Here is a 24,748-nt window from a genome sequence, read left to right on the forward strand (position 1 = left end):
TAAAATATAAAATTATTTACAATAGTAATTGATCAAAATTTTGATTAATTCTGTTAAATATCAGTAAAAACTGACACATTTCTTTCATAAAATAAAATCAGAAACTGGAAAAGAGATTCTCTTTCTCAATACTTTAGGAATGGGGAGAAGATTCCCTATTTAATAAATGGTGCTGGGAAAACTGGAGAGCCATAAGCATAAAACTGAAACTGGACCTGTTCCTTACACGTTATACAGAAATTAACTCAAGATGGATTAAACACTTAAATGTAAAACCCAAAACCATAAAAACCCTAGAAGAAAACTTAGGCAATAGCGTTCAGGACATAGGCATGGACAAAGGTTTTATGATGAAATCACGAAAAGCAACTGCAACAAAAGCTAAAATTGACAAATGGCATCTAATTAAAGAGCCTTTGCACAGCAAAAGAAGCTATCAATCATCAGAGCAAACAGGCAGCCTACAGAATGGGAGAAAATTTTTGCGGTCTACCCATCTGACGAAGGTCTAATATCCAGAATGTACAAGGAACGTAAACAAATTTACAAAAAAAAAAAAAGCCCCATCAAAAACTTGGCAAAGGACATGAACAGATGCTTCTCAAAAGAAGACTTTTATGTGGCCAATAAACATGAGAAAAGCTCAACATCACTGATCATTACAGAAATGCAAATCAAAACTACAATGACATACCATCTCATGCCACTCAGAATGGCGATTATTAAAAAGTCAGGAAATAACAGATGCTGGTGAAGCTGTGGAAAAATAGGAAAGGTTTTACACTGTTGGTAGGAATGTAAATTAGTTCAACCATTGTGGAAGACAGTGTGGCAATTCATCAAGGATCCAGAACCAGAAATACCATTTGACCCAGCAATCCCATTGCTGAGTATATACCCAAAGAAATATAAATCATTCTATTATAAAAATACATGCACGTGTATGTTTATTGCAGCACTATTTACAATAGCACAGACAAGAAACCAACCAAAATGACCATCAATGATAGACGGGATTAAAAAAAAATTGTGCTTAAATTCTAGGTGACGAGTTGATAGGTGCAGCAAACCACCATGGCACACGTATACCTATGTAACAAATCTGCTCATTCTGCACATGTATTCCAGGACTTAAAGCAATGTCAAAAAAACAGAAAGGAAGAAAGTTGGTCAAAATCAGCTGAAAATGCAACATCTCCTCAGAGAGCAGGACATGGTTGCGTATAATTGGGGAAAAAAGGAGATTAATAATTATTTAGGAAATCCCAATACAAAATTTACACATCAGGTATAAATCACAAGAAATTATTTTACATTGAAATTCCATTCTGCTTGCATATATTTTTTTAGGCAGCCTAAAAAACAAAAAACAGAATTCTGTCATGAATTGTAAAGAGGCTGAAAAATGGTCTCACCTCATTTCAAAGTCCTATTTACATTCAGTCAGGAAATGGTGGCTTGTAGAAATACCTGACAGAGGAGCAGCATCTAGAGTGAAGTGCAGAATACACGTGTTGATGGTTAACTGATTCTGGCACCTGGCACATTCGTTTCCTGGCTCTCAGAATTCCAGAGGACACTCCCATATGAAGGTAGTCTCCTAAACTTAAGTAAAATATACATCTTTGCTGGTTCTGGGAGCTGACACACTTTCCCCTTTCTTCCCTGCTTTTCTGTATCCCATTTTTCACTCCCGTATCACATTAGTTTCCTTCCTCTTCCTCTAGAAATCGGCACCGTGCTCTCTTCTTCACTCATCATTAGCCTGCACTGACTCTTCACACACCTGTTTTCAGTTCTCTTGTGGGTTTTACCCATCACTTTCCCCTTAAGAGTACAAAATCACAAATGAAAGCAGAAGTTCAATAAAAGTTCTAGGTTTTTCAGAAACTCTTTTATAAAATATTCCTTTTCCTTTCTTATGATGAATATTTCTGACAAAGAGGGAATGTCTCTGTTACAATGACATAACAGTAGCTTAGCAAATGAAATAAAAGGCAGGTTTGGAGACTATTACAACATTTACAGGGAATGAGCGCCCCCAACTGGTCAAAATGCATCAAGACGGCAACCAAGTCTGTGAACAGGCTGCTAATGCATAAGTAGGCCTCCTGACTGGAGGTGTATCTTCATAGCTAAAAAGAGGCTCTTCCCAAGAAAGAACTGACCCCGGTACTGGAATTAACCCATTTCCTTAACTTTTGGATCTTAGAGAGAGAAAATACTCCCAGCTTCAGGCAGGACATGTCCTCTTGGGGCAATGGACAGCTATGGGGAAAGAGAAAGGGTCAGGATGTGTGCCTTTCCTCCAACCTGCCCAGCCTCCCCGGGGCTTCCTAACTTATCCCTTCCTATATGTATTGTGCAACACTAAGAATTAGAACAGCCTCCCAATCTGGGTGTAGAACTTCAAGGGAATTTGACTTTTGGGCTCTATCAAGGTTGTGGAACTTTTCATAGATGATATCCTGAAATATATTTTCCAAGTTGTTTGTTTTCTCCCTGTCTCTTCTAAGGATGCAAGTGATTCCTAGATTTGGCCTCTTTATACAGTCCCCTGTTTCTTGGAGGTTTGTTCATTGCTCTTCATTCTTTTTTCTTTAGTTTTGTCTGACTGTCTTATTTCGGAGAACCAGTCTTCAAGTCCTGAGATTCTTTCCTCAGCTTGGTCTATTCTGCTGTTAATACTTGTGATTGCATTGTGAAACTCTTATAGTGTTTTTTAGATCTATTAGGTCCATTAGGTTGTTTTTCATACTGGCTGTTTTGTCTGTCGGCTCCTGTATCCTTTGATTGTGATTCTTAGTTTCCTTGGTTTAGGTTTTACTGTTTTCCTGAATCTCAGTGAAATTCCGTTCTATCCATATACTGAATTATATCTCTGTCACTGTAGCTAACTCATTTTGGTTAAGAACCCTTGTTGGAGAACTAGTGTGATTATTTGAAGGACATAAGAAACTCCGTCCATTTGAGTTACTGTAGTTCTTGCATTGGTTCTTTCTCATCTCTGCATATGGGAGTGTAGCTTGAGTTCAATCAATAAATAGACTTCTTTTCTGGATGTTTTCACAGGGCTGCAGCTTTGTGCAGGGTCTTTATTTGTAGCTGACTTGTCTTTGGTTTAATGAGGGTATGTTAGTGAGATATTTTAGTGTTGAAGCTTTGGGCATGATCTAGTAGGTGACCCTTAGGTGTGGTGGTCAGTTGTCAGGCTTAGTCATGTGGCTCCCCTATATTGTTGTTGTTATTGGGAAGTTTGATGACTGATTTGATCTCCTTGCTAGTTATAGGTCTAGTCAGATTTTTTTGTTTATTCATGATTTGGTCTTGGTAAGTTGTTTGTTTGTAGGAATTTATTTATGTCTTATAGGTTAATCACTTTGTTGGAGTATAATTGCTCATAGTAGTCTGTTATAATCCTTTTTACTTCTTCTTTTTTTTTTTTTTTTTTGGAGACCAAGTCTCGCTGTGTCGCCCAGGCTGCAGTGCAGTAGCACGATCTCCACTTACCGCAAGCTCTGACTCCCGGGTTCAGGCCATGCTCCTGCCTCATCCTCCTGAGTAGCTGGGACTACAGGCACCTACCACCATGCCCAGCTAATTTCCTTTTGTATTTTTAGTAGAGATGGGGTTTCACTGTGTTAACTAGGATGGTCTCGATCTCCTGAGCTTGTGATCTGCCCGCCTCGGCCTCCCAAAGTGCTGGGATGACAGGCGTGAGCCACCGCTCCTGGCCAATCCTTTTTACTTCTATGCCGTCAGTTGTTTTATGTCCTCTGTTATTTCTGACTTTCATGTGATTTTTTCTCTACTTATCTCTTAATATAGTTTAGGGTTTGTCAATTTTGTTGATCCTTTCAAAAGACCAATGTTCACTTCCATTGATTTTTTAATTGCTTTTCTTTCCTTTTTATTATTTTTTTATTACACTTTAAGTTCTAGGGTACATGTGCACAACGTGCAGGTTTGTTACATATGTATACATATGCCATGTTGGTGTGCTGCACCCATTAACTCGTCATTTACATTAGGTATATTTCCTAATGCTATCCCTCCCTTCTACCCCCTAGCCCACCACAGGCTCTGGTATGTGATGTTCCCATTCCTGTTTCCAAGTGTTCTCATTATTCAATTCCCACCGATGAGTGAGAACATGCGGTGTTTGTTTTTTTTGTCCTTGTGATAGTTTGCTGAGAATAAGGGTTTCCAGCTTCATCTATGTCCCTACAAAAGGCATGAGCACATCTTTTTTATGGCTCCATAGTATTCCATGGTGTCTGTGTGCCACATTTTCTTTTCTTTTCTTTTTTTTTTTTTTTTTTTGAGACGGAGTCTCGCTTTGTCGCCCAGGCTGGAGTGCAGTGGTGTGACCTCGGCTCACTGCAAGTTCCTCCTCCTGGGTTCATGCCATTCTCCTGCCTCAGCCTCCTGAGTAGCTGGGACTACAGGCACCCGCCACCATGCCTGGCTAACTTTTTTGTATTTTTAGTAGAGACAGGGTTTCACCATGTTAGCCAGGCTGGTCTCGATCGCCTGACCTTGTGATCCGCCCACCGTGGCCTCCCAAAGTGCTGGGATTACAGGTGTGAGCCACCACGCCCAGCCATGTGCCACATTTCCTTAATCCAGTCTATCATTGAGGGACATCTGGGTTGGTTCCAAGTTTTTGCTATTGTGAATAGTGCCACAATAAACATACATGTGCATGTGTCTTTATAGCAGCATGATTTATAATACCTTTCGGTATAAACCCAGTAAAGGGATGGCTGGGTCAAATGGTATTTCAAGTTAATTGCTTTTCTATTCTGTATTTTATTAATTTCTGCTTTAGTCTTTCTTATTTTCTTCCTCTTCCTAGCTCTGTGTTTATTTCTACTTTTTCTACTTCCTTAATTTGTAAAGTTAGTTCATTGGTTTGAGGTCTTTCTTCTTTTTAAATATAAACTTTTATAGCTTTCAATTTCCCCTTTAGCTCTGTTTTCACTGCATCACATACATTTTGTTATGTTGTGTTTACATTTTCATCTGTCTCAAGATATTTTCTAAGTTCCCTTCTGGTCATTCTTTCCTTTATTATACTTTAAGTTCTAGGGTACATGTGCAAAACATGCAGGTTTGTTAAATAGCTATACATGTGCCATGTTGCTGTGCTGCACCATTAACTCATCATTTACATTAGGTATTTCTCCTCTTACATGTTTATCACATTTAGACATACATTTGTTTTCTTTTTGTTCCCATAAATTAAGATGAAAAATCAGACCACTTTTACCTTCTAGGAAAAGTGAAGTGAGAAATATAAATATATTTGTTGTCATGAATGCCACACAGAACTACTGTATAGCCCATTTAAAAATTATATTCATATTCTTTCATTGACACTAACCTGAATATGAAAATCAAAGAAATCAAAGTATAGAAAAACAAATTTTCACAGTAACATACTATGTAAAAAATGAATATGCAAAAATTCCCAATACAATCTCAAGTGAACAAAGGAAAAATACTCTCTCCCCCAGTGTTTCAAAGACTAAGAACAATAACTTGGGCAAAATTGCCCTGTATTCTCAAGGTCTGATAAAAAGGATAGGCTCAAAATTCAATACAAATTTGTCGACTGTATAAACTACTAAATTCATGTACAAAATATGCATTTGTGAAATGAAGACTCCTCTATTATGGAAACCACTGTGCACATTTCACAATGTAGAATATTTTAATTGTTCAGAGATATGAAGAATTTGAATTATTTAAAATAATGAATAATAAAATGTGTTTGGTTATTTTCTAAAATTGATCCATTTCATAATCTCTACCTTTATATAAACAGGCTCATTTTCTACTAGTGTCTTCTGAAGATTATCACATGATTTGAAGCTGAAATTTATAAATGATGGAAAAATGATGTCACAAGTATTTATAGTTCACATACACATTCTGGGGATTTGATCCAGGGAAGGAAAGCTGTAGGATTATCTAGGGGACAGAGGCTATTATTCCCTACTTTTGGGAATAGTAAATTATCTGATTCCTATAAACTGTGTGAATGGGAGAGTTTGAATATAGACATGTGAATCTGTATTTGACACCAGGCTGGTTATTTTCAATTATAACAAAGTAGAGGGCAGATCAGAGATGAAGCCATAAATGGTTAATATAGTGCTGGGCAGAGGATGATATTGTGCTGCTCTTGCAATTGGGATCCCCAGATCTACATGCACCTTAAAAAACTAGAATCCCACTGGTTATAGCAGTAAACTAAATGGGCATTATTGATTCTCAGTAAGAGCTGAATGGAAATTTTTATCATTGTCTATTATAATCCCAGCAAATATGGCCATGATGAAGCAAAATAGCTTCATTATTGAACACTTTCCAGTAGAAGAAAACATGAGAAACTAGTAAAAACTCCACTTACTATGTAGCTGATTTGCTAAAGCAGAGCTCATTCCATTTAAGGACTTGGTATCTATAGGGCCAAGACAAACTAACTTCTTATGCAAAATAAAAAGTTAGAGCCAGAATTCAGGACCACCCTGAAAGTTAATTCTTTACATGATGATATTCGATATTTATAAATTTATGATTTTAGAACAAAGATGGTCTTTTTTATTTGATAATTATTGACTTGGATAGGAACTTCTGAAAACCTTTAGAGAATCTGAACATCAATGAAAAATGACAAAAATGATTTAATTGATAATATTTTCTAAGTCACAGATGTTTATTGGAATGATAATTCTTCGAAGGGTACAAAAATTAGTTCTCATAGTATAAACAAGTCTGACATATTACAATAGTTTGTGACTCTCCAACAACAACTCTATTCAACAAAATTTGATTGCTTAATATACACCTTTCTCATTGGGTTTTGTTGTGTATCACATGAGAAGCACTGATATTGAGTTCATGAAGATACACAAAATATCTGCAAGACCAGTGTTACAAACCTATGTCAAATAGATGACTGTGCTTGGAGGACTTTCAGTCCATTTTTTGCTGGATCTTAAAGTCTTATCACAATTTGTAGCTTTAGCCCGCATAACTTTGGGCTGCCATTGACTATCTTAGGGTTATTACTTATATTTGATCCGCAGTTTTTCAGGATGTTTTGTAGACTTTGAGAATTACATAGCTTATATTACAGGATTTATTTCTACTAAAGTTATTCAACACATCAATATTTATGTCAAGTACTGAAAAGAAAAAAGTGTTGGCAATATCTGGATGAATACTGCAGCTAGTGAAGTTTACAAATTATTTTCTTATATAAAGCAAACTTCAAAGCTTTGAGAAAAATGTTTAAAAACTATTGATTCATAATTTTAGAAGTTTTGAATTATTAAGTATGTAATTACATTCATATGATTAATGTGTATTTATACAGATTTTTATTTTGCATATTTAATTTGATACAACAAAATATACATGGACAAATTACATTAAAAGTTATTCCACAGTTATACCCCTCAAATTAAATTAAATGTCAATAGCTTTTAAACTTAGATTTTAGTTTAACTTTTCTGTCATTCTTAACTTTACATTGAATAAAAAGAGCAAAGTTTATAGTTTTTATCTCTGAAGTAGAGGTATACACAGTATACATAAATAGATATGCCAAATCTGTGTTAATAAAAGTTCATGAAGATTTCAATTAGAAAATAATACCATAAAAAGTTTTGAGTGCAAGGGAAAAATAGGCAATGATGAAAAACATCTTTCAACACATGTAGAGAGTGAATAAAGAAAGCAAAAACAGAGATAGAAAGTAAAACTAGAGCATTTAGAAAATGGAAATTAGTATGTTCACTATTTAAGACCCATGCACAGAGCAAAGTCTTCAGAAAACCTAGAGGCCAAGGTTCACCTCAAGTAGCCTAGCAATATTTGCAACATCCCAATGGCCCTGTCCTTTTCTTTACTGATGGCCGTGGTGGTGCTCAGCTACAAATCCATCTGCTCTCTGGGCTGTGATCTGCCCCAGACCCACAGCCTGGGTCATAGGAGGGCCTTGATACTTCTGGCACAAATGGGAAGGATCTCTCCTTTCTCCTGTCTGAAGGACAGACGTGACTTTGGATTCCCCCAGGAGGAGTTTGATGGCAACCAGTTCCAGAAGGCTCAAGCCATGTCTGTCCTCCATGAGATGATCCAGCAGACCTTCAATCTCTTCAGCACAAAGGACTCATCTGCTGCTTGGGAACAGAACCTCCTAGAAAAATTTTCCACCGAACTTTACCAGCAACTGAGTGACTTGGAAGCCTGTGTGATACAGGAGGCCGGGGTGGGAGAGACTCCACTGATGAATGAGGACTCCATCCTGGCTGCGAGGAAATACTTCCAAAGAATCACTCTCTATCTGATGGAGAAGAAATACAGCCCTTGTGCCTGGGAGGTTGTCAGAGCAGAAATCATGAGATCCCTCTCTTTTTCAACAAACTTGCAAAAAAGATTAAGGAAGAAGAATTGAAAACTGGTTCAACATGGACATGATCCTCATTGACTGACACATCGTCTCACACTTTTATGAGTTCTTCCATTTCAAAGACTCATTTCTCCTATAAACACCACGAGTTGAAAGAAAATTTTCTAATGTTTTCAGGAGTGTAAAGAAGCATCGTGTTTGCCTGTGCAGGCACTAGTCCTTTACAGATGACCACGCTGATGTCTCTGTTCATCTATTTATTTATTATTTATTTATTATTTATTTTTATTTTTTTTTTCTTGAGACAGAGTCTCGCTCTGTCACCCAGGCTGGAGTGCAGTGTCATCTGTTTATTTAAATATTTATTTATTTAACTATTTTTAAGATTTAACTTATTTGTATGTAATATAATGTGTACCTTTACATTGTGGTTAATGTAATAACATATGTTCTTCATATTCTTAGCCAGTATATTAATTTCCTTTTTCATTAAATTTTTACTATACAAAATTTCTTGTGTTTTTTATTCTTTTTTTTATCATACTCTAAGTTCTAGGGTACATGTGCACAACGTGCAGGTTTGTTACGTATGTATACATATGCCATGTTGGTGTGCTGCACCCATTAACTCATCATTTACATTAGGTATATCTCCTAATGCTATCCCTCCCTGCTACCCCCACCCCACTACAGGCCCTGGTGTGTGATGTTCCCCTTCCTGTGTCCAAGTGTTCTCATTGTTCAATTCCCACCTATGAGTGAGAACATACAGTGTTTGGTTTTCTGTTCTTGCAATAGTTTGCTAAAAATATAGAACGCTTCACAAATTTGCATGTCATCCTTGCACAGGGGCCATGCTAATCTTCTCTGTATGATTCCAATTTTAGTATATGTGCTGCAGGAGTGAGCACTGTTTGTTTATTCTTTAAGATTAAATGCCAAGCCTGACTGCACAACCTGACTTAAAAAAAGATGATTTAGTTAAGTTACCTATCATAATTTTATTCAAATATGGAAAAATACATTTTTTTATACCTGGTTATATGTTGCCTTCAAAATATAAATGGGAACATAAAAAATACAGTTCCTGTTCTCTTGTATCTTTGAATTTATCCAGAAAGAAATCTAAAAACAATAATAATGTTGAATTAATATCAGTTATGCTAACTGCTGTAACGTGAGGAAGTAAAAAAAACAATGAATTATGCATAGCAGAAGGTAAATTGAGACATGTCTGGAATTAAAAGCAGAGATATTCTCTGTAAACTGACTTTCAAACATGTAATTGGAAATGTACACTGCCAGTCAGATATATGAGTTTGCAGTTTCCAAGGAATACCATATCTGGAAGTTCCTAACTGGCAATGGAAAGGCCAAAAATGAAGGCTGTAATGTGGGGAGCAAGTGGGGAGAGAAAAAAAGACTTAAACTGGATTCTGAGGACCTTCCAACATTAAAGTGGGGAAACAGAAGAGACACAAAGAAAACAGACGTGGAATACCTTAATATCAGAAGGAGAAGAGGGAATGGTGATAAAAGCGTATTGAAAAAATAAATGTGCTTACAAGGAGAATCAACAGACTTATGGAAAATATGAATTAAAACTGAGCACTACAGCAAAAAAATAGATGACAGTGCAGAGCTTACTGAGAGCTGGATTGATAGAATTACTCAGCAGAAGTCATACTGGGGTAGGTAAAAGAGTGAATCCGAAAAGAAAAATCAAGATAACACATATAGAAAATTGTGAGAGATCTGCCTTTGCAATGGAGGGAAGTAATAAGGTTGGAATCCCAAAACATGTGGATTATCTTTTATCCGCATAGTGTTTCCTTTTTGAAAATATATGTTACTGAATAAATTTCAAAATGTGATGCATTGGCAAATCATATTAATACATTTAATTTTTATATAATTAAAGCACAAAATATAAAATTATTAACAATAGTAATTGATCATTATTTTGATTAATACTCTGTAAAATGTCAGTAAAACTAACACATTTCTTTCATAAAATAAAATCGGAAACTGGAAAAGAGATTCTCTTTCTCAGTACTGTAGGAATGGGGAAAGGATTCCCTATTTTAAAAATGGTGCTGGGAAAACTGGTTTCCATATGCAGAAAACTGAAAATGGACCCCTTCCTTACACCTAATACAAAAATTAACTCAAGATGGATTAAAGACGTAAATGTAAAACCCAAAACGACAAAAACCCTAGAAGAAAACATAGGCAATAGCATTCAGGACATAGGCATGGGCAACGATTTTATGATGAAATCACCAAAACCAACTGCAACAAAAGCTAAAATTGACAAATGGCATGTAATTAAAGAGCTTCTGCACAGCAAAAGACACTATGAATCATCAGAGAGAACAGGCAACCTACAGAATGGGAGAAAATGTTTGCAGTCTACCCATCTGACAAAGGTCTAATATCCAGAATGCACAAAGAACTTAAACAAATTTACAAAAAGAAAAGCCCCATCAAAAAGCTGTCAAAGGACATGAACAGACACTTCTCAAAAGAAGACATTTATGCAGCCAATAAACATGAAAAAAGCTGAACATCACTGATCATTAGAGAAATGCAAATCAAAACCACAATGAGATACCATCTCATGCCACTCAGAATGGCAATTACTAAAAATTCAGGAAATAACAGATGCCGGTGAAGCTGTGGAGAATTAGGAAAGCTTTCACACTGTTGGTAGGAATGTAAATTACTTCAACCATTGTGGAAGGCAGTGTGGCGATTCATCAAGGATCTAGAACCTAGAAACACCATTTGACCCAGCAATCCCATTGCTGAGTGTATACCCAAAGGAACATAAGTCATTCTATTATAAAATCATGCACGTGTATGTTTATTGCAGCACTATTCACAATAGCAAAGACGAGAAACCAACCCAAATGCCCGTCAATGACAGACAGGATTAAAAAAGATTGTGCTTAAAACCTAGGTGACGACTTCATAGGTGCAGCAAACCACCATGGCACACATATACCTATGTAACAAATCTGCACGTTCTGCACATGTATCCCAGAACTTAAAGCAAAAAGAAAGAAAGAAAGAAAGAAAGAAAGAAAGAAAGAAAGAAAGAAAGAAAGAAAGAAAGAAAGAAAGAAAGGAAGGAAGGAAGGAAGGAAGGAAGGAAGGAAGGAAGGAAGGAAGGAAGGAAGGAAGGAAGGAAGGAAGTTGGTCAAAATCAGGTAAAAATACAACATGAACCAAGGAATTTAAGAGAGCAGGAGATGGTTGTGTATAATTGAGGAAAAGAGAAGATTAATAATTATTTAGGAAATCCCAATACAAAATTTGCACATCAGGTATAAATAACAATAAATTATTTTACATTGAAATTCCATTCTGCTTGCATATATTTTTTTAGGCAGCCTAAAAAAAACACAAAAAACAAAAAACAAAACAAAATTCTGTCATAAATTCTGGAGGGGCTGAAAAATTGTCTCACCTCATTTCAAAGTCCTATTTATATTCAGTCAGGAAATGGTGGCTTGTAGAAATACCTGACAGAGGAGCGGCATCTAGATTGAAGTGTAGAATACACATGTTGATGGTTAACTGATTCTGGCACCTGGCACATTCGTTTCCTGGCTCTCGGAATTCCAGAGCACACTCCCATATGAAGGTAGTCTCCTAAACTTAAGTAAAATATACATCTTTTATGTATAGTTAAAACCATACATACATTTATGCTGGTTCTGGTGGCTGACACACTTTCCCCTTTCCTCCCTGCTTTTCTGTATTCCATTTTCACTCCCATATCACATTAGTTTCCTTCCTCTTCCTCTAGAAATCGGCACTGTGCTCTCTTCTTCACTCATCATTAGCCTGCACTGCCGCTTCACACCGCTGTCTTCAGTTCTCTTGTGGGTTTATCCATTACTTTCCCCAAGTTGTTTGCTTTCTCCCTGTCTCTTTTAAGGATGGAAGTGATTCCTAGATTTGGCCTCTTTATACAATCCCCTATTCCTTGGAGGTTTTGTTTATTGCTCTTCATTCTTTTTTCTTCACTTTTGTCTGACTGTTTTATTTCAGGGAGCCTGTCTTCAAGTCCTGAGATTCTATCATCAGCTTGGTCTATTCTGCTGTTAATACTTGTGATTGCACTGTGAAATTCTTGCAGTGTGTTTTTCAGATCTATTAGGTCCATTGGGTTCTTTTTCATACTGACTGTTTCTCAACTCCTGTATCCTTTGTGATTCTTAGTTTCCTTGGTTTAGGTTTTACTGTTTTCCTGAATCTCAATGAAATTCCCTTCTATCCATATTCTGAATTATATTTCTGTCATTGTAGCTAACTCATTTTGGTTAAGAACCCTTGTTGGAGAACTAGTTGTGATTATTTGGAGGACATAAGAAACTCTATTTGAGTTACTGTAGTTCTTGCGTTGGTTCTTTCTCATCTCTGCATATGGGAGGGTAGCTTGAGTTCAATCAATAAATAGACTTCTTTTCTGGATGTTTTCACAGGGCTGTAGCTTTGTGCAGGGCCTTTATTTGTAGCTGACTTGTCTTTGGTTTAATGAGGGTATGTTAGTGAGATTTCTTAGTGTTGAAGCTTTGGGCATGATCTAGTAGGTGACTCTGAGGTGTGGTGGTCAGTTGTCAGGCTCTTGCTCAGTCATGTGGCTCCCCTATATTTCCTCATGGTTGCAGCCGTGCTCCTGCTCAATGCTATGAAATTGTGGCCTCCTCTCCCACTTGAGTGCTGACTGTAGCTTGTATCTTGTCACTCCCGGGCTGCCCACAACAGCTCTGGGGTTATGTCAGGGTTAATGTTTTCTCCCCAGCTTGGAGGCATCAAAGGATGAGACCTTAATAGTAGTTGTAACTGAGGGTCTTTTGCTTGTCTCCTGGGGGCTGCACCCCAGAGATGCAGGCCAGCAATCACTCAGTGCAATCTGCCTGGAATGGGGGTGTCTGTGCTGTGGGCCCAAGGCAGTGGTGGAAAAATGATGTCACAAGTATTTACAGTGATAAAAAAATGATGTCACAAATATTTACAGTTCACATACACATTCTGGGGATTTGATTCAGGGAAGGAAAGCTGTAGGATTATCTGGGGGACAGAGGCTATTATTCTCTACTTTTGGGAATAGTAAATTGTCTGATTCCTATAAACTGTGTGAATGGGAGAGTTTGAATTTAGATATGTGAATCTGCATTTGACACCAGGGTGGTTGTTTTCAATTATAACAAAGTAGAGGGCAGATCAGAGATGAAGTCATAAATGGTTAATATAGTGCTGGGCAGAGGATGATATTGTGCTGCTCTTGCAATTGGGATCCCCAGATCTACATGCACCTTAAAAAAACTAGAATCCCAGTAGTTTTAGCAGTAAACTAAATGGGCATTATTGACTCTCAATAAGAGCTGAATGGAAACTTTTGTCATTGTTTATTATAATCCCAGCAAATATGGCCATGATGAAGCAAAATAGCTTCATTATTGAACACTTCCTATTAGAAGAGAACATGAGAAACTAGTAAAAACTCCACTTACTAAATAGCTGATTTACTGAAGCAAACCTCATTCCATTTAAGGACTCAGTATCTATAGGGCCAAGACAAACTGACTTCTTATGGAAAATAAAAAGTTAGAGTTAGAGTTCAGGACCACCCTGAAAGTTTATTCTTTACATGATAACATTAAATATTTGTAAATTTATGATTTTAGAGCAAAGATGGTCTTTTTTATTCGATAAGAATTGACTTGGATAAGAACGGAAAACCTTTGAAAAATGACAATGATTTAATTGATAATATTTTCTAAGTCATATACGTTTATTGGAGTGATAATTCTTCGAAGGGTACAAAAATTAGTTCTCGTAGTATAAACAAATCTGACATATTACAATAGTGTGTGAATCTCCAACAAGTCTATCCAACAAAATTTGATTGCTTAATATACATCTTTCTCATTGGGTTTTGTTGTGTATCACATGAAAAGCACTGATATTGAGTTCAGGAAGATACACAAAATATTTACAAGATCAGTGTCACAAACCTAGGGCAAAGAGATGACTGTGATTGGAGGACTTTCTGTCCACTTTTTGCTGGATCTTAAAGTCTTATCACAATTTGTAGCTTTAGCCTGCATAACTTTGGGCTGCCATTGACTATCTGATGGTTATTACTTATGTTTGATCCTCAGTTTTTCAGGATGTTTTGTAGACTTTGAGAATTAAATGCAAATAGCTTATATTATATGATTTATTTCTACTAAAGTTAGTCAACACATCAATATTTATGTTAAGTACTGAAAAGAAAAAAGTGTTGGCAATACCTGGATGAATACTGCAGCTAGTGAAGTTTACAAATTATTTTCTCATATAAAGGAAAATTCAAAGCTTCATATACTATGACAAAAATTTTAAAAAATTATTCACATTTTTAGCAGTTCTGAATGATTAGGTAGGTATTTACATTCATATTATTAATGTGTATTTATATAGATTTTTATTTTGCATATGTAATTTCACACAACAAAATTTACATGAACAAATTACATTAAAAGTTATTTCACAATTATACTCATCAAATTAAATTAAATGTCAATAGCTTTTAAACTTAGATTTTAGTTTAACTTTTCTGTCATTCTTAACTTTACATTGAATAAAAAGAGCAAAGTTTATAGTTTTTATCTGTGAAGTAGAGGTGTACACAGTATACATAACTAGATAGGCCAAATCTGTGTGATTAAAAGTTCATGAAGATTTCAATTAGAAAAATATACCACAAAAAGTTTTGAGTGTAGGTGAAAAATAGGCAATGATGAAAAACATCTTTCAACACATGTAGAGAGTGAATAAAGAAAGCAAAAACAGAGATAGAAAGTAAAACTAGAGCATTTAGAAAATGGAAATTAGTATGTTCACTATTTAAGATCCATGCACAGAGCAAAGTCTTCAGAAAACCTAGAGGCCAAGGTTCAAGGTTACCCACCTCAAGTAGCCTAGCAATATTTGCAACATCCCAATGGCCCTGTCCTTTTCTTTACTGATGGCCGTGGTGGTGCTCAGCTACAAATCCATCTGCTCTCTGGGCTGTGATCTTCCTCAGACCCACAGCCTGGGTCATAGGAGGGCCTTGATACTCCTGGCACAAATGGAAAGAATCTCTCCTTTCTCCTGTCTGAAGGACAGACGTGACTTTGCATTCCCCCAGGAGGAGTTTGATGGCAACCAGTTCCAGAAGGCTCAAGCCATGTCTGTCCTCCATGAGATGATCCAGCAGACCTTCAATCTCTTCAGCACAAAGGACTCATCTGCTGCTTGGGAACAGAACCTCCTAGAAAAATTTTCCGCTGAGCTTTACCAGCAACTGAATGACCTGAAAGCCTGTGTGATAGCAGAGCCTGGGATGGAAGAGACTCTCTTGATGAATGAGGACTCCATCCTGGCTGTGAAGAAATACTTCCAAAGAATCACTCTCTATCTGACGGAGAAGAAATACAGCCCATGTGCCTGGGAGGTTGTCAGAGCAGAAATCATGAGATCCCTCTCTTTTTCAACAAACTTGCAAAAAAGATTAAGGAGGAAGGATTGAAAACTGGTTCAACATGGAAATGATCCTCATTGACGGACATGTCATCTCACACTTTCATGAGTTCTTCCATTTCAAAGACTCATGTCTCTTATAACCACCACGAGTTGAATCAAAATTTTCAAATGTTTTCAGGAGTGTAAAGAAGCATCGTGTTTGCCTGTGCAGGCACTAGTCCTTTACAGATGACCACGCTGATGTCTCTGTTCATCTGTTTATTTATATATTTATTATTTACATATTTTTAAGGTTTAAATTATTTTTATGTAATATGTGTACCTTTACATTGTGGTTAATGTAATAATATATGCTCTTCATATTTGGCCAATATATTAATTTCCTTTTTCATTAAATTTTTTTACTATACAAAATGTCTTGTGTTTGTTTATTCTTTAAGATAAAATGCAAAGCCTGACTGTACGACCTGACTTAAAAATAGATGATTTAATTAAGTTACCTATCATAATGTTATTCAAGTTATAGAAAAATGTATTTTTCTATACCAAGCTGTATGTTGTCATCAGGATACAAACATGAACATAAAAACTACAGTTCCTGTTCTCTTGTATCTTTGATTTTTGTCCAGAAAGAAATGTAAAAACAATAATAATGCTGAATTAATATCAGTTATGCTAACTGCTGTAATATGAAGAAGTGAAAAAGCAATGAATTCCTCTTAGCAGAAGGTAGATTGAGACATGTCTGGAATTAAAAGCAGAGATATTCTCTGTAAACTGACTTTCAACATGTAATTGAAAAGGTACATTGCTAGTCAGATAAATAAGTTTGCAGTTTTCAAGGAATACCATATCTGGAAGCTCCTAACTGGCAATGGAAAGGCCAAAAATGAAATGGAATGGCTGTCCATGTGGTGAGCAAGTGGAGAGGGAAAAAAAGACTTAAACTGGATTCTGAGGACCTTCCACCAGTAAAGCGGGAGAACTGAAGAGACACACAGAAAACAGAGGTGGAATATCTTAACAGCAGAAAGAGAAGAGGGAATGGTGATAAAAGCATATTTAGAAAATAAATGTGCTTAGAAAAAGAATCAATAGACTTACGAAAAATGTGAATTAAAACTGAGCACTACAGCAAGAAAAGAGATGGCAGTGCAGAGCTTACTGAGAGCTGGATTGATAGAATTAATCAGCAGAAGCCATACTGGGGTAGGTAGAAGAGTGAATCCGAAAGAAAAATCAAGATAACACATATAGAAAATTGTGAGAGATCTGCCTTTGCAATGGAGGGAAGTAATAAGGTTGCACTCTCCAAAAATGTGGATTATCTTTTATCTGCATAGTGTTTCCTTTTTGAAAATACATGCCACTAAATAAATTTCATATATTTGATGCATTGGTAAATCATATGAATACATTAAATATTTTATATTTTTAAAGCATAAAATATAAAATTATTTACAATAGTAATTGATCATTATTTTGATTAATTCTCTGTTAAATGTCACTAAAAACTGACACATTTCTTTCACAAAATAAAATCGGAAACTGGAAGAGATTCTCTTTCTCAATACTTTAGGAATGGGGAAAGGATTCCCTATTTAATATATGGTGCTGGCAAAACTGGATTGCCATAAGCAGAAAACTGAAACTGGACCCCTTCCTTACACCTAATACAAAAATTAACTCAAGATGGATTAAACCTTAAATGTAAAACCCAAAACCATAAAAACCTTAGAAGAAAACCTAGGCAATAGTGTTCAGGACACAGGCATGGGCAACGATTTTATGATGAAATCACCAAAACCAACTGCAACAAAAGCTAAAATTGACAAATGACATTGAATTAAAGAGCTTCTGCACAGCAAAAGAAACTATGAATCATCAGACCGAACAGGCACCCTAGAGAATGGGAGAAAATTTTTGCAGTCTACCCATCTGACGAAGGTCTAATATCCAGAATGTACAAAGAACTTAAACAAATTTACCAAAAAAAAAAAAAAATCAAAAAGCTGGTAAAGGACATGAACAGACACTTCTCAAAAGAAGACTTCTATGTGGCCAATAAACATGAAAAAAGCTCCACATCACTGATCATTACAGAAATGCAAATCAAAACCACAATGAGATACCGTCTCATGGCACTCAGAATGGCGATTACTAAAAATTCAGGAAATAACAGATGCTGGTGAAGCTGTGGAAAAATAGGAAAGGTTTTACACTGTTGGTAGGAATGTAAATTAGTTCAACCATTGTGGAAGACAGTGTGGCAATTCATCAAGGATCTAGAACCAGAAATACCATTTGACCCAGCAATCCCATTGCTAGTAGAAGAAAAAATGAGAAACTAGTAAACCTTCACTTACTAAATAGCTGATTTGCTAAAGCAGAGCTCATTCTATTTAAGGACTCAGCCTCTATAGGGCTGAGACAAACTAACGTCTTATGCAAAATAAAAAGTTAGAGTCAGAGTTCAGGACCACTCTGAAAGTTAATTCTTTAGTTGATAATATTCAATATTTATAAATTTATGAATTTAGAACAAAGATGGTCTTTTTTATTCGATAAGAATTGACTTTGATAAGAACTTCTGAAAACCTTTGAAAAATGACAATGATTTAATTGATAATATTTTCTAAGTCACATATGTTTATTGGAATGATACTTCTTCGAAGGGTACAAAAATTAGTTCTCGTAGTATAAACAAATCTGACATATTACAATAGTGTGTGAATCTCCAACAAGTCTATCCAACAAAATTTGATTGCTTAATATACATCTTTCTCATTGGGTTTTGTTGTGTATCACATGAGAAGCACTGATATTGATTCAGGAAGATACACAAAATATTTACAAGATCAGTGTCACAAACCTAGGGCAAAGAGATGACTGTGATTGGAGGACTTTCTGTCCACTTTTTGCTGGATCTTAAAGTCTTATCACAATTTGTAGCTTTAGCCTGCATAACTTTGGGCTGCCATTGACTATCTGATGGTTATTACTTATGTTTGATCCTCAGTTTTTCAGGATGTTTTGTAGACTTTGAGAATTAAATGCAAATAGCTTATATTATATGATTTATTTCTACTAAAGTTAGTCAACACATCAATATTTATGTTAAGTACTGAAAAGAAAAAAGTGTTGGCAATACCTGGATGAATACTGCAGCTAGTGAAGTTTACAAATTATTTTCTCATATAAAGGAAAATTCAAAGCTTCATATACTATGACAAAAATTTTAAAAAATTATTCACATTTTTAGCAGTTCTGAATGATTAGGTAGGTATTTACATTCATATTATTAATGTGTATTTATATAGATTTTTATTTTGCATATGTAATTTCACACAACAAAATTTACATGAACAAATTACATTAAAAGTTATTTCACAATTATACTCGTCAAATTAAATTAAATGTCAATAGCTTTTAAACTTAGATTTTAGTTTAACTTTTCTGTCATTCTTAACTTTACATTGAATAAAAAGAGCAAAGTTTATAGTTTTTATCTGTGAAGTAGAGGTGTACACAGTATACATAAAAAGATAGGCCAAATCTGTGTTATTAAAAGTTCATGAAGATTTCAATTAGAAAAATATACCACAAAAAGTTTTGAGTGTAGGTGAAAAATAGGCAATGATGAAAAACATCTTTCAACACATGTAGAGAGTGAATAAAGAAAGCAAAAACAGAGATAGAAAGTAAAACTAGAGCATTTAGAAAATGGAAATTAGTATGTTCACTATTTAAGATCCATGCACAGAGCAAAGTCTTCAGAAAACCTAGAGGCCAAGGTTCAAGGTTACCCACCTCAAGTAGCCTAGCAATATTTGCAACATCCCAATGGCCCTGTCCTTTTCTTTACTGATGGCCGTGGTGGTGCTCAGCTACAAATCCATCTGCTCTCTGGGCTGTGATCTTCCTCAGACCCACAGCCTGGGTCATAGGAGGGCCTTGATACTCCTGACACAAATGGAAAGAATCTCTCCTTTTTCCTGTCTGAAGGACAGACGTGACTTTGCATTCCCCCAGGAGGAGTTTGATGGCAACCAGTTCCAGAAGGCTCAAGCCATGTCTGTCCTCCATGAGATGATCCAGCAGACCTTCAATCTCTTCAGCACAAAGGACTCATCTGCTGCTTGGGAACAGAACCTCCTAGAAAAATTTTCCGCTGAGCTTTACCAGCAACTGAATGACCTGAAAGCCTGTGTGATAGCAGAGCCTGGGATGGAAGACACTCCCTTGATGAATGAGGACTCCATCCTGGCTGTGAAGAAATACTTCCAAAGAATCACTCTCTATCTGACGGAGAAGAAGTACAGCCCCTGTGCCTGGGAGGTTGTCAGAGCAGAAATCATGAGATCCCTCTCTTTTTCAACAAACTTGCAAAAAAGATTAAGGAGGAAGGATTGAAAACTGGTTCAACATGGAAATGATCCTCATTGACGGACATGTCATCTCACACTTTCATGAGTTCTTCCATTTCAAAGACTCATGACTCTTATAACCACCACGAGTTGAATCAAAATGTTCAAAAGTTTTCAGGAGTGTAAAGAAGCATCGTGTTTGCCTGTGCAGGCACTAGTCCTTTACAGATGACCACGCTGATGTCTCTGTTCATCTGTTTATTTAAATATTTATTATTTACATATTTTTAAGGTTTAAATTATTTTTATGTAATATCATGTGTACCTTTACATTGTGGTTAATGTAATAATATATGCTCTTCATATTTAGCCAATATATTAATTTCCTTTTTCATTAAATTTTTTTACTATACAAAATGTCTTGTGTTTGTTTATTCTTTAAGATAAAATGCAAAGCCTGACTGTACGACCTGACTTAAAAATAGATGATTTAATTAAGTTACCTATCATAATGTTATTCAAGTTATAGAAAAATGTATTTTTCTATACCAAGCTGTATGTTGTCATCAGGATACAAACATGAACATAAAAACTACAGTTCCTGTTCTCTTGTATCTTTGATTTTTGTCCAGAAAGAAATGTAAAAACAATAATAATGCTGAATTAATATCAGTTATGCTAACTGCTGTAATATGAAGAAGTGAAAAAGCAATGAATTCCTCTTAGCAGAAGGTAGATTGAGACATGTCTGGAATTAAAAGCAGAGATATTCTCTGTAAACTGACTTTCAACATGTAATTGAAAAGGTACATTGCTAGTCAGATAAATAAGTTTGCAGTTTTCAAGGAATACCATATCTGGAAGCTCCTAACTGGCAATGGAAAGGCCAAAAATGAAATGGAATGGCTGTCCATGTGGTGAGCAAGTGGAGGGGGAAAAAGAGACTTAAACTGGATTCTGAGGACCTTCCAGCAGTAAAGCGGGGGAACTGAAGAGACACACAGAAAACAGAGGTGGAATAACTTAACAGCAGAAAGAGAAGAGGGAATGGTGATAAAAGCATATTTAGAAAATAAATGTGCTTAGAAAAAGAATCAATAGACTTACGAAAAATGTGAATTAAAACTGAGCACTACAGCAAGAAAAGAGATGGCAGTGCAGAGCTTACTGAGAGCTGGATTGATAGAATTAATCAGCAGAAGCCATACTGGGGTAGGTAGAAGAGTGAATCCGAAAAGAAAAATCAAGATAACACATATAGAAAATTGTGAGAGATCTGCCTTTGCAATGGAGGGAAGTAATAAGGTTGCACTCTCCAAAAATGTGGATTATCTTTTATCTGCATAGTGTTTCCTTTTTGAAAATACATGCCACTAAATAAATTTCATATATTTGATGCATTGGTAAATCATATGAATACATTAAATATTTTATATTTTTAAAGCATAAAATATAAAATTATTTACAATAGTAATTGATCATTATTTTGATTAATTCTCTGTTAAATGTCAGTAAAAACTGACACATTTCTTTCACAAAATAAAATCAGAAACTGGAAGAGATACTGTTTCTCAATACTTTAGGAATGGGGAAAGGATTCCCTATTTAATATATGGTGCTGGGAAAACTGGATTGCCATAAGCAGAAAACTGAAACTGAACCCCTTCCTTACACCTAATACAAAAATTAATTCAAGATGGATTAAACACTTAAATGTAAAACCCAAAACCATAAAAGCCTTAGAAGAAAACCTAGGCAATAGAGCTCAGGACATAGGCATGGGCAAAGATTTTATGATGAAATCACCAAAACCAAGAGCAACAAAAGCTAAAATTGACAAATGACATCGAATTAAAGAGCTTCTGCACAGCACAAGAAACTATGAATCATCAGAGCGAACAGGCAGCCTACAGAATGGGAGAAAATTTTTGCAGTCTACCCATCTGACGAAGGTCTAATAGCCAGAATGTACAAAGAACTTAAACAAATTTACAAAAAAAAAAAATTCAAAAAGTTGGTAAAGGACACGAACAGACACTTCTCAAAAGAAGACTTTTATGTGGCCGATATACATGAAAAAAGCTCCACATCACTGATCATTACAGAAATGCAAATCAAAACCACAATGAGATACCATCTCATGCCACTCAGAATGGCGATTACTAAGAATTCAGGAAATAACAGATGCTGGTGAAGCTGTGGAAAAATAGGAAAGGTTTTACACTGTTGGTAGGAATGTAAAAGGTTCGACCATTGTGGAAGACAGTGTGGCAATTCATCAAGGATCTAGAACCAGAAATACCATTTGACCCAGCAATCCCATTGCTAGTAGAAGAAAAAATGAGAAACTAGTAAACCTTCACTTACTAAATAGCTGATTTGCTAAAGCAGAGCTCATTCTATTTAAGGACTCAGCCTCTATAGGGCTGAGACAAACTAACTTCTTATGCAAAATAAAAAGTTAGAGTTAGAGTTCAGGACCACTCTGAAAGTTAGTTCTTTAGTTGATAATATTCAATTATTATAAATTTATGAATTTAGAAGAAAAGATGGTCTTATTTTTTCAATAAGAATTGACTTCGATAAGAACTTCTGAAAACTTTTGAAAAATGACAATGATGTAATTGATAATATTTTCTAAGTCACATATATTTATTGGAATGATACTTCTTCGAAGGGTACAAAAATTAGTTCTCATAGTATAAACAAATCTGACGTATTACAATAGTTTGTGACTCTCCAACAAGTCTATCCAACAAAATTTGATTGCTTAATATACATCTTTCTCATTGGGTTTTGTTGTGTATCACATGAGAAGCACTGATACTGAGTTCAGGAAGATACACAAAATATTCGCAAGATCAGTGTCACAAACCTAGGGCAAAGAGATGACTGTGATTGGAGGACTTTCTGTCCATTTTTTGCTGGATCTTAAAGTCTTATCACAATTTGTAGCTTTAGCCTGCATAACTTCTGGCTGCCATTGACTATCTTATGGTTATTACTTATGTTTGATTCTCAGTTTTTCAGGATGTTTCGTAGACTTTGAGAATTAAATGCAAATAGCTTGCATTATATGATTTATTTCTACTAAAGTTAGTCACACATCAATATTTATGTTAAGTACTGAAAAGAAAAAAGTGTTGGCAATACCTGGATGAATACTGCAGCTAGTGAAGTTTACAAATTATTTTCTCATATAAAGGAAAATTTAAAGCTTCATATACTATGAGAAAAATTTTTAAAACTTATTCACATTTTTAGCAGTTTTGAATGATTAGGTAGGTAATTACATTCATAATATTAATGTATATTTATATAGATTTTTATTTTGCATATGTAATTTCACACAAAAATTTACATGAACATATTACATTAAAAGTTATTCCACAATTCTACCCATCAAACTAAGTTAAATGTCAATAGCTTTTAAACTTAGATTTTAGTTTAACTTTTCTGTCATTCTTAACTTTACATTGAATAAAAAGAGCAAAGTTTATAGTTTTTATCTGTGAAGTAGAGGTATACACAGTATACATAAATAAATATGCCAAATCTGTGTTATTAAGAGTTCATGAAGATTTCAATTAGAAAAAAATACCATAAAAATTTTGAGTGTAGGTGAAAAATAGGCAATGATGAAAAACATCTTTCAACACATGTAGAGAGTGAATAAAGAAAGCAAAAACAGAGATAGAAAGTAAAACTAGAGCCTTTAGAAAATGGAAATTAGTATGTTCACTATTTAAGACCCATGCACAGAGCAAAGTCTTCAGAAAACCTAGAGGCCAAGGTTCAAGGTTACCCACCTCACGTAGCCTAGCAATATTGACAACATCCCAATGGCCCTGTCCTTTTCTTTACTGATGGCCGTGGTGGTGCTCAGCTACAAATCCATCTGCTCTCTGGGCTGTGATCTTCCTCAGACCCACAGCCTGGGTCATAGGAGGGCCTTGATACTCCTGGCACAAATGGGAAGGATCTCTCCGTTCTCCTGTCTGAAGGACAGACGTGACTTTGCATTCCCCCAGGAGGAGTTTGATGGCAACCAGTTCCAGAAGGCTCAAGCCATGTCTGTCCTCCATGAGATGATCCAGCAGACCTTCAATCTCTTCAGCACAAAGGACTCATCTGCTGCTTGGGAACAGAACCTCCTAGAAAAATTTTCCGCTGAGCTTTACCAGCAACTGAATGACCTGAAAGCCTGTGTGATAGCAGAGCCTGGGATGGAAGACACTCCCTTGATGAATGAGGACTCCATCCTGGCTGTGAAGAAATACTTCCAAAGAATCACTCTCTATCTGACGGAGAAGAAATACAGCCCTTGTGCCTGGGAGGTTGTCAGAACAGAAATCATGAGATCCCTCTCTTTTTCAACAAACTTGCAAAAAAGATTAAGGAGGAAGGATTGAAAACTGGTTCAACATGGAAA

General features: G+C 35.7%; 4 protein-coding genes and 1 non-coding gene across 5 annotated transcripts; 4 read left to right on the forward strand and 1 right to left on the reverse strand.

The window, feature by feature from the left end:
* Positions 1–7,742: 7,742 nt before the first annotated feature.
* Positions 7,743–9,149, forward strand: LOC102145208 (interferon alpha-10). Its single transcript, XM_005581628.4, has one exon. The coding sequence runs from the start codon at positions 7,901–7,903 to the stop codon at positions 8,468–8,470; it is 570 nt and encodes a 189-aa protein (XP_005581685.3). The 5' UTR covers positions 7,743–7,900; the 3' UTR covers positions 8,471–9,149.
* Positions 9,150–9,229: 80 nt separating this feature from the next.
* On the reverse strand, positions 9,230–9,336 carry LOC123569320 (U6 spliceosomal RNA). The gene has a single exon (XR_006692947.2). It is a non-coding gene; the product is annotated as a U6 spliceosomal RNA (small nuclear RNA).
* A 5,830-nt stretch (positions 9,337–15,166) lies between these two features.
* LOC102147079 (interferon alpha-4-like) lies at positions 15,167–16,359 on the forward strand. The gene has a single exon (XM_045372806.2). The coding sequence runs from the start codon at positions 15,426–15,428 to the stop codon at positions 15,993–15,995; it is 570 nt and encodes a 189-aa protein (XP_045228741.2). The 5' UTR covers positions 15,167–15,425; the 3' UTR covers positions 15,996–16,359.
* A 3,144-nt stretch (positions 16,360–19,503) lies between these two features.
* LOC102115289 (interferon alpha-10) lies at positions 19,504–20,452 on the forward strand. The gene has a single exon (XM_005581635.4). The coding sequence runs from the start codon at positions 19,793–19,795 to the stop codon at positions 20,360–20,362; it is 570 nt and encodes a 189-aa protein (XP_005581692.3). The 5' UTR covers positions 19,504–19,792; the 3' UTR covers positions 20,363–20,452.
* Positions 20,453–24,132: 3,680 nt separating this feature from the next.
* LOC102145962 (interferon alpha-17) lies at positions 24,133–24,748 on the forward strand. The gene has a single exon (XM_005581630.4). It carries the CDS (start codon positions 24,159–24,161, stop codon positions 24,726–24,728), a length of 570 nt encoding a protein of 189 aa, XP_005581687.3. The 5' UTR covers positions 24,133–24,158; the 3' UTR covers positions 24,729–24,748.

Source organism: Macaca fascicularis, chromosome 15 (genome assembly GCF_037993035.2).
Source record: "Macaca fascicularis isolate 582-1 chromosome 15, T2T-MFA8v1.1".
Lineage (NCBI taxonomy): Eukaryota > Metazoa > Chordata > Mammalia > Primates > Cercopithecidae > Macaca > Macaca fascicularis.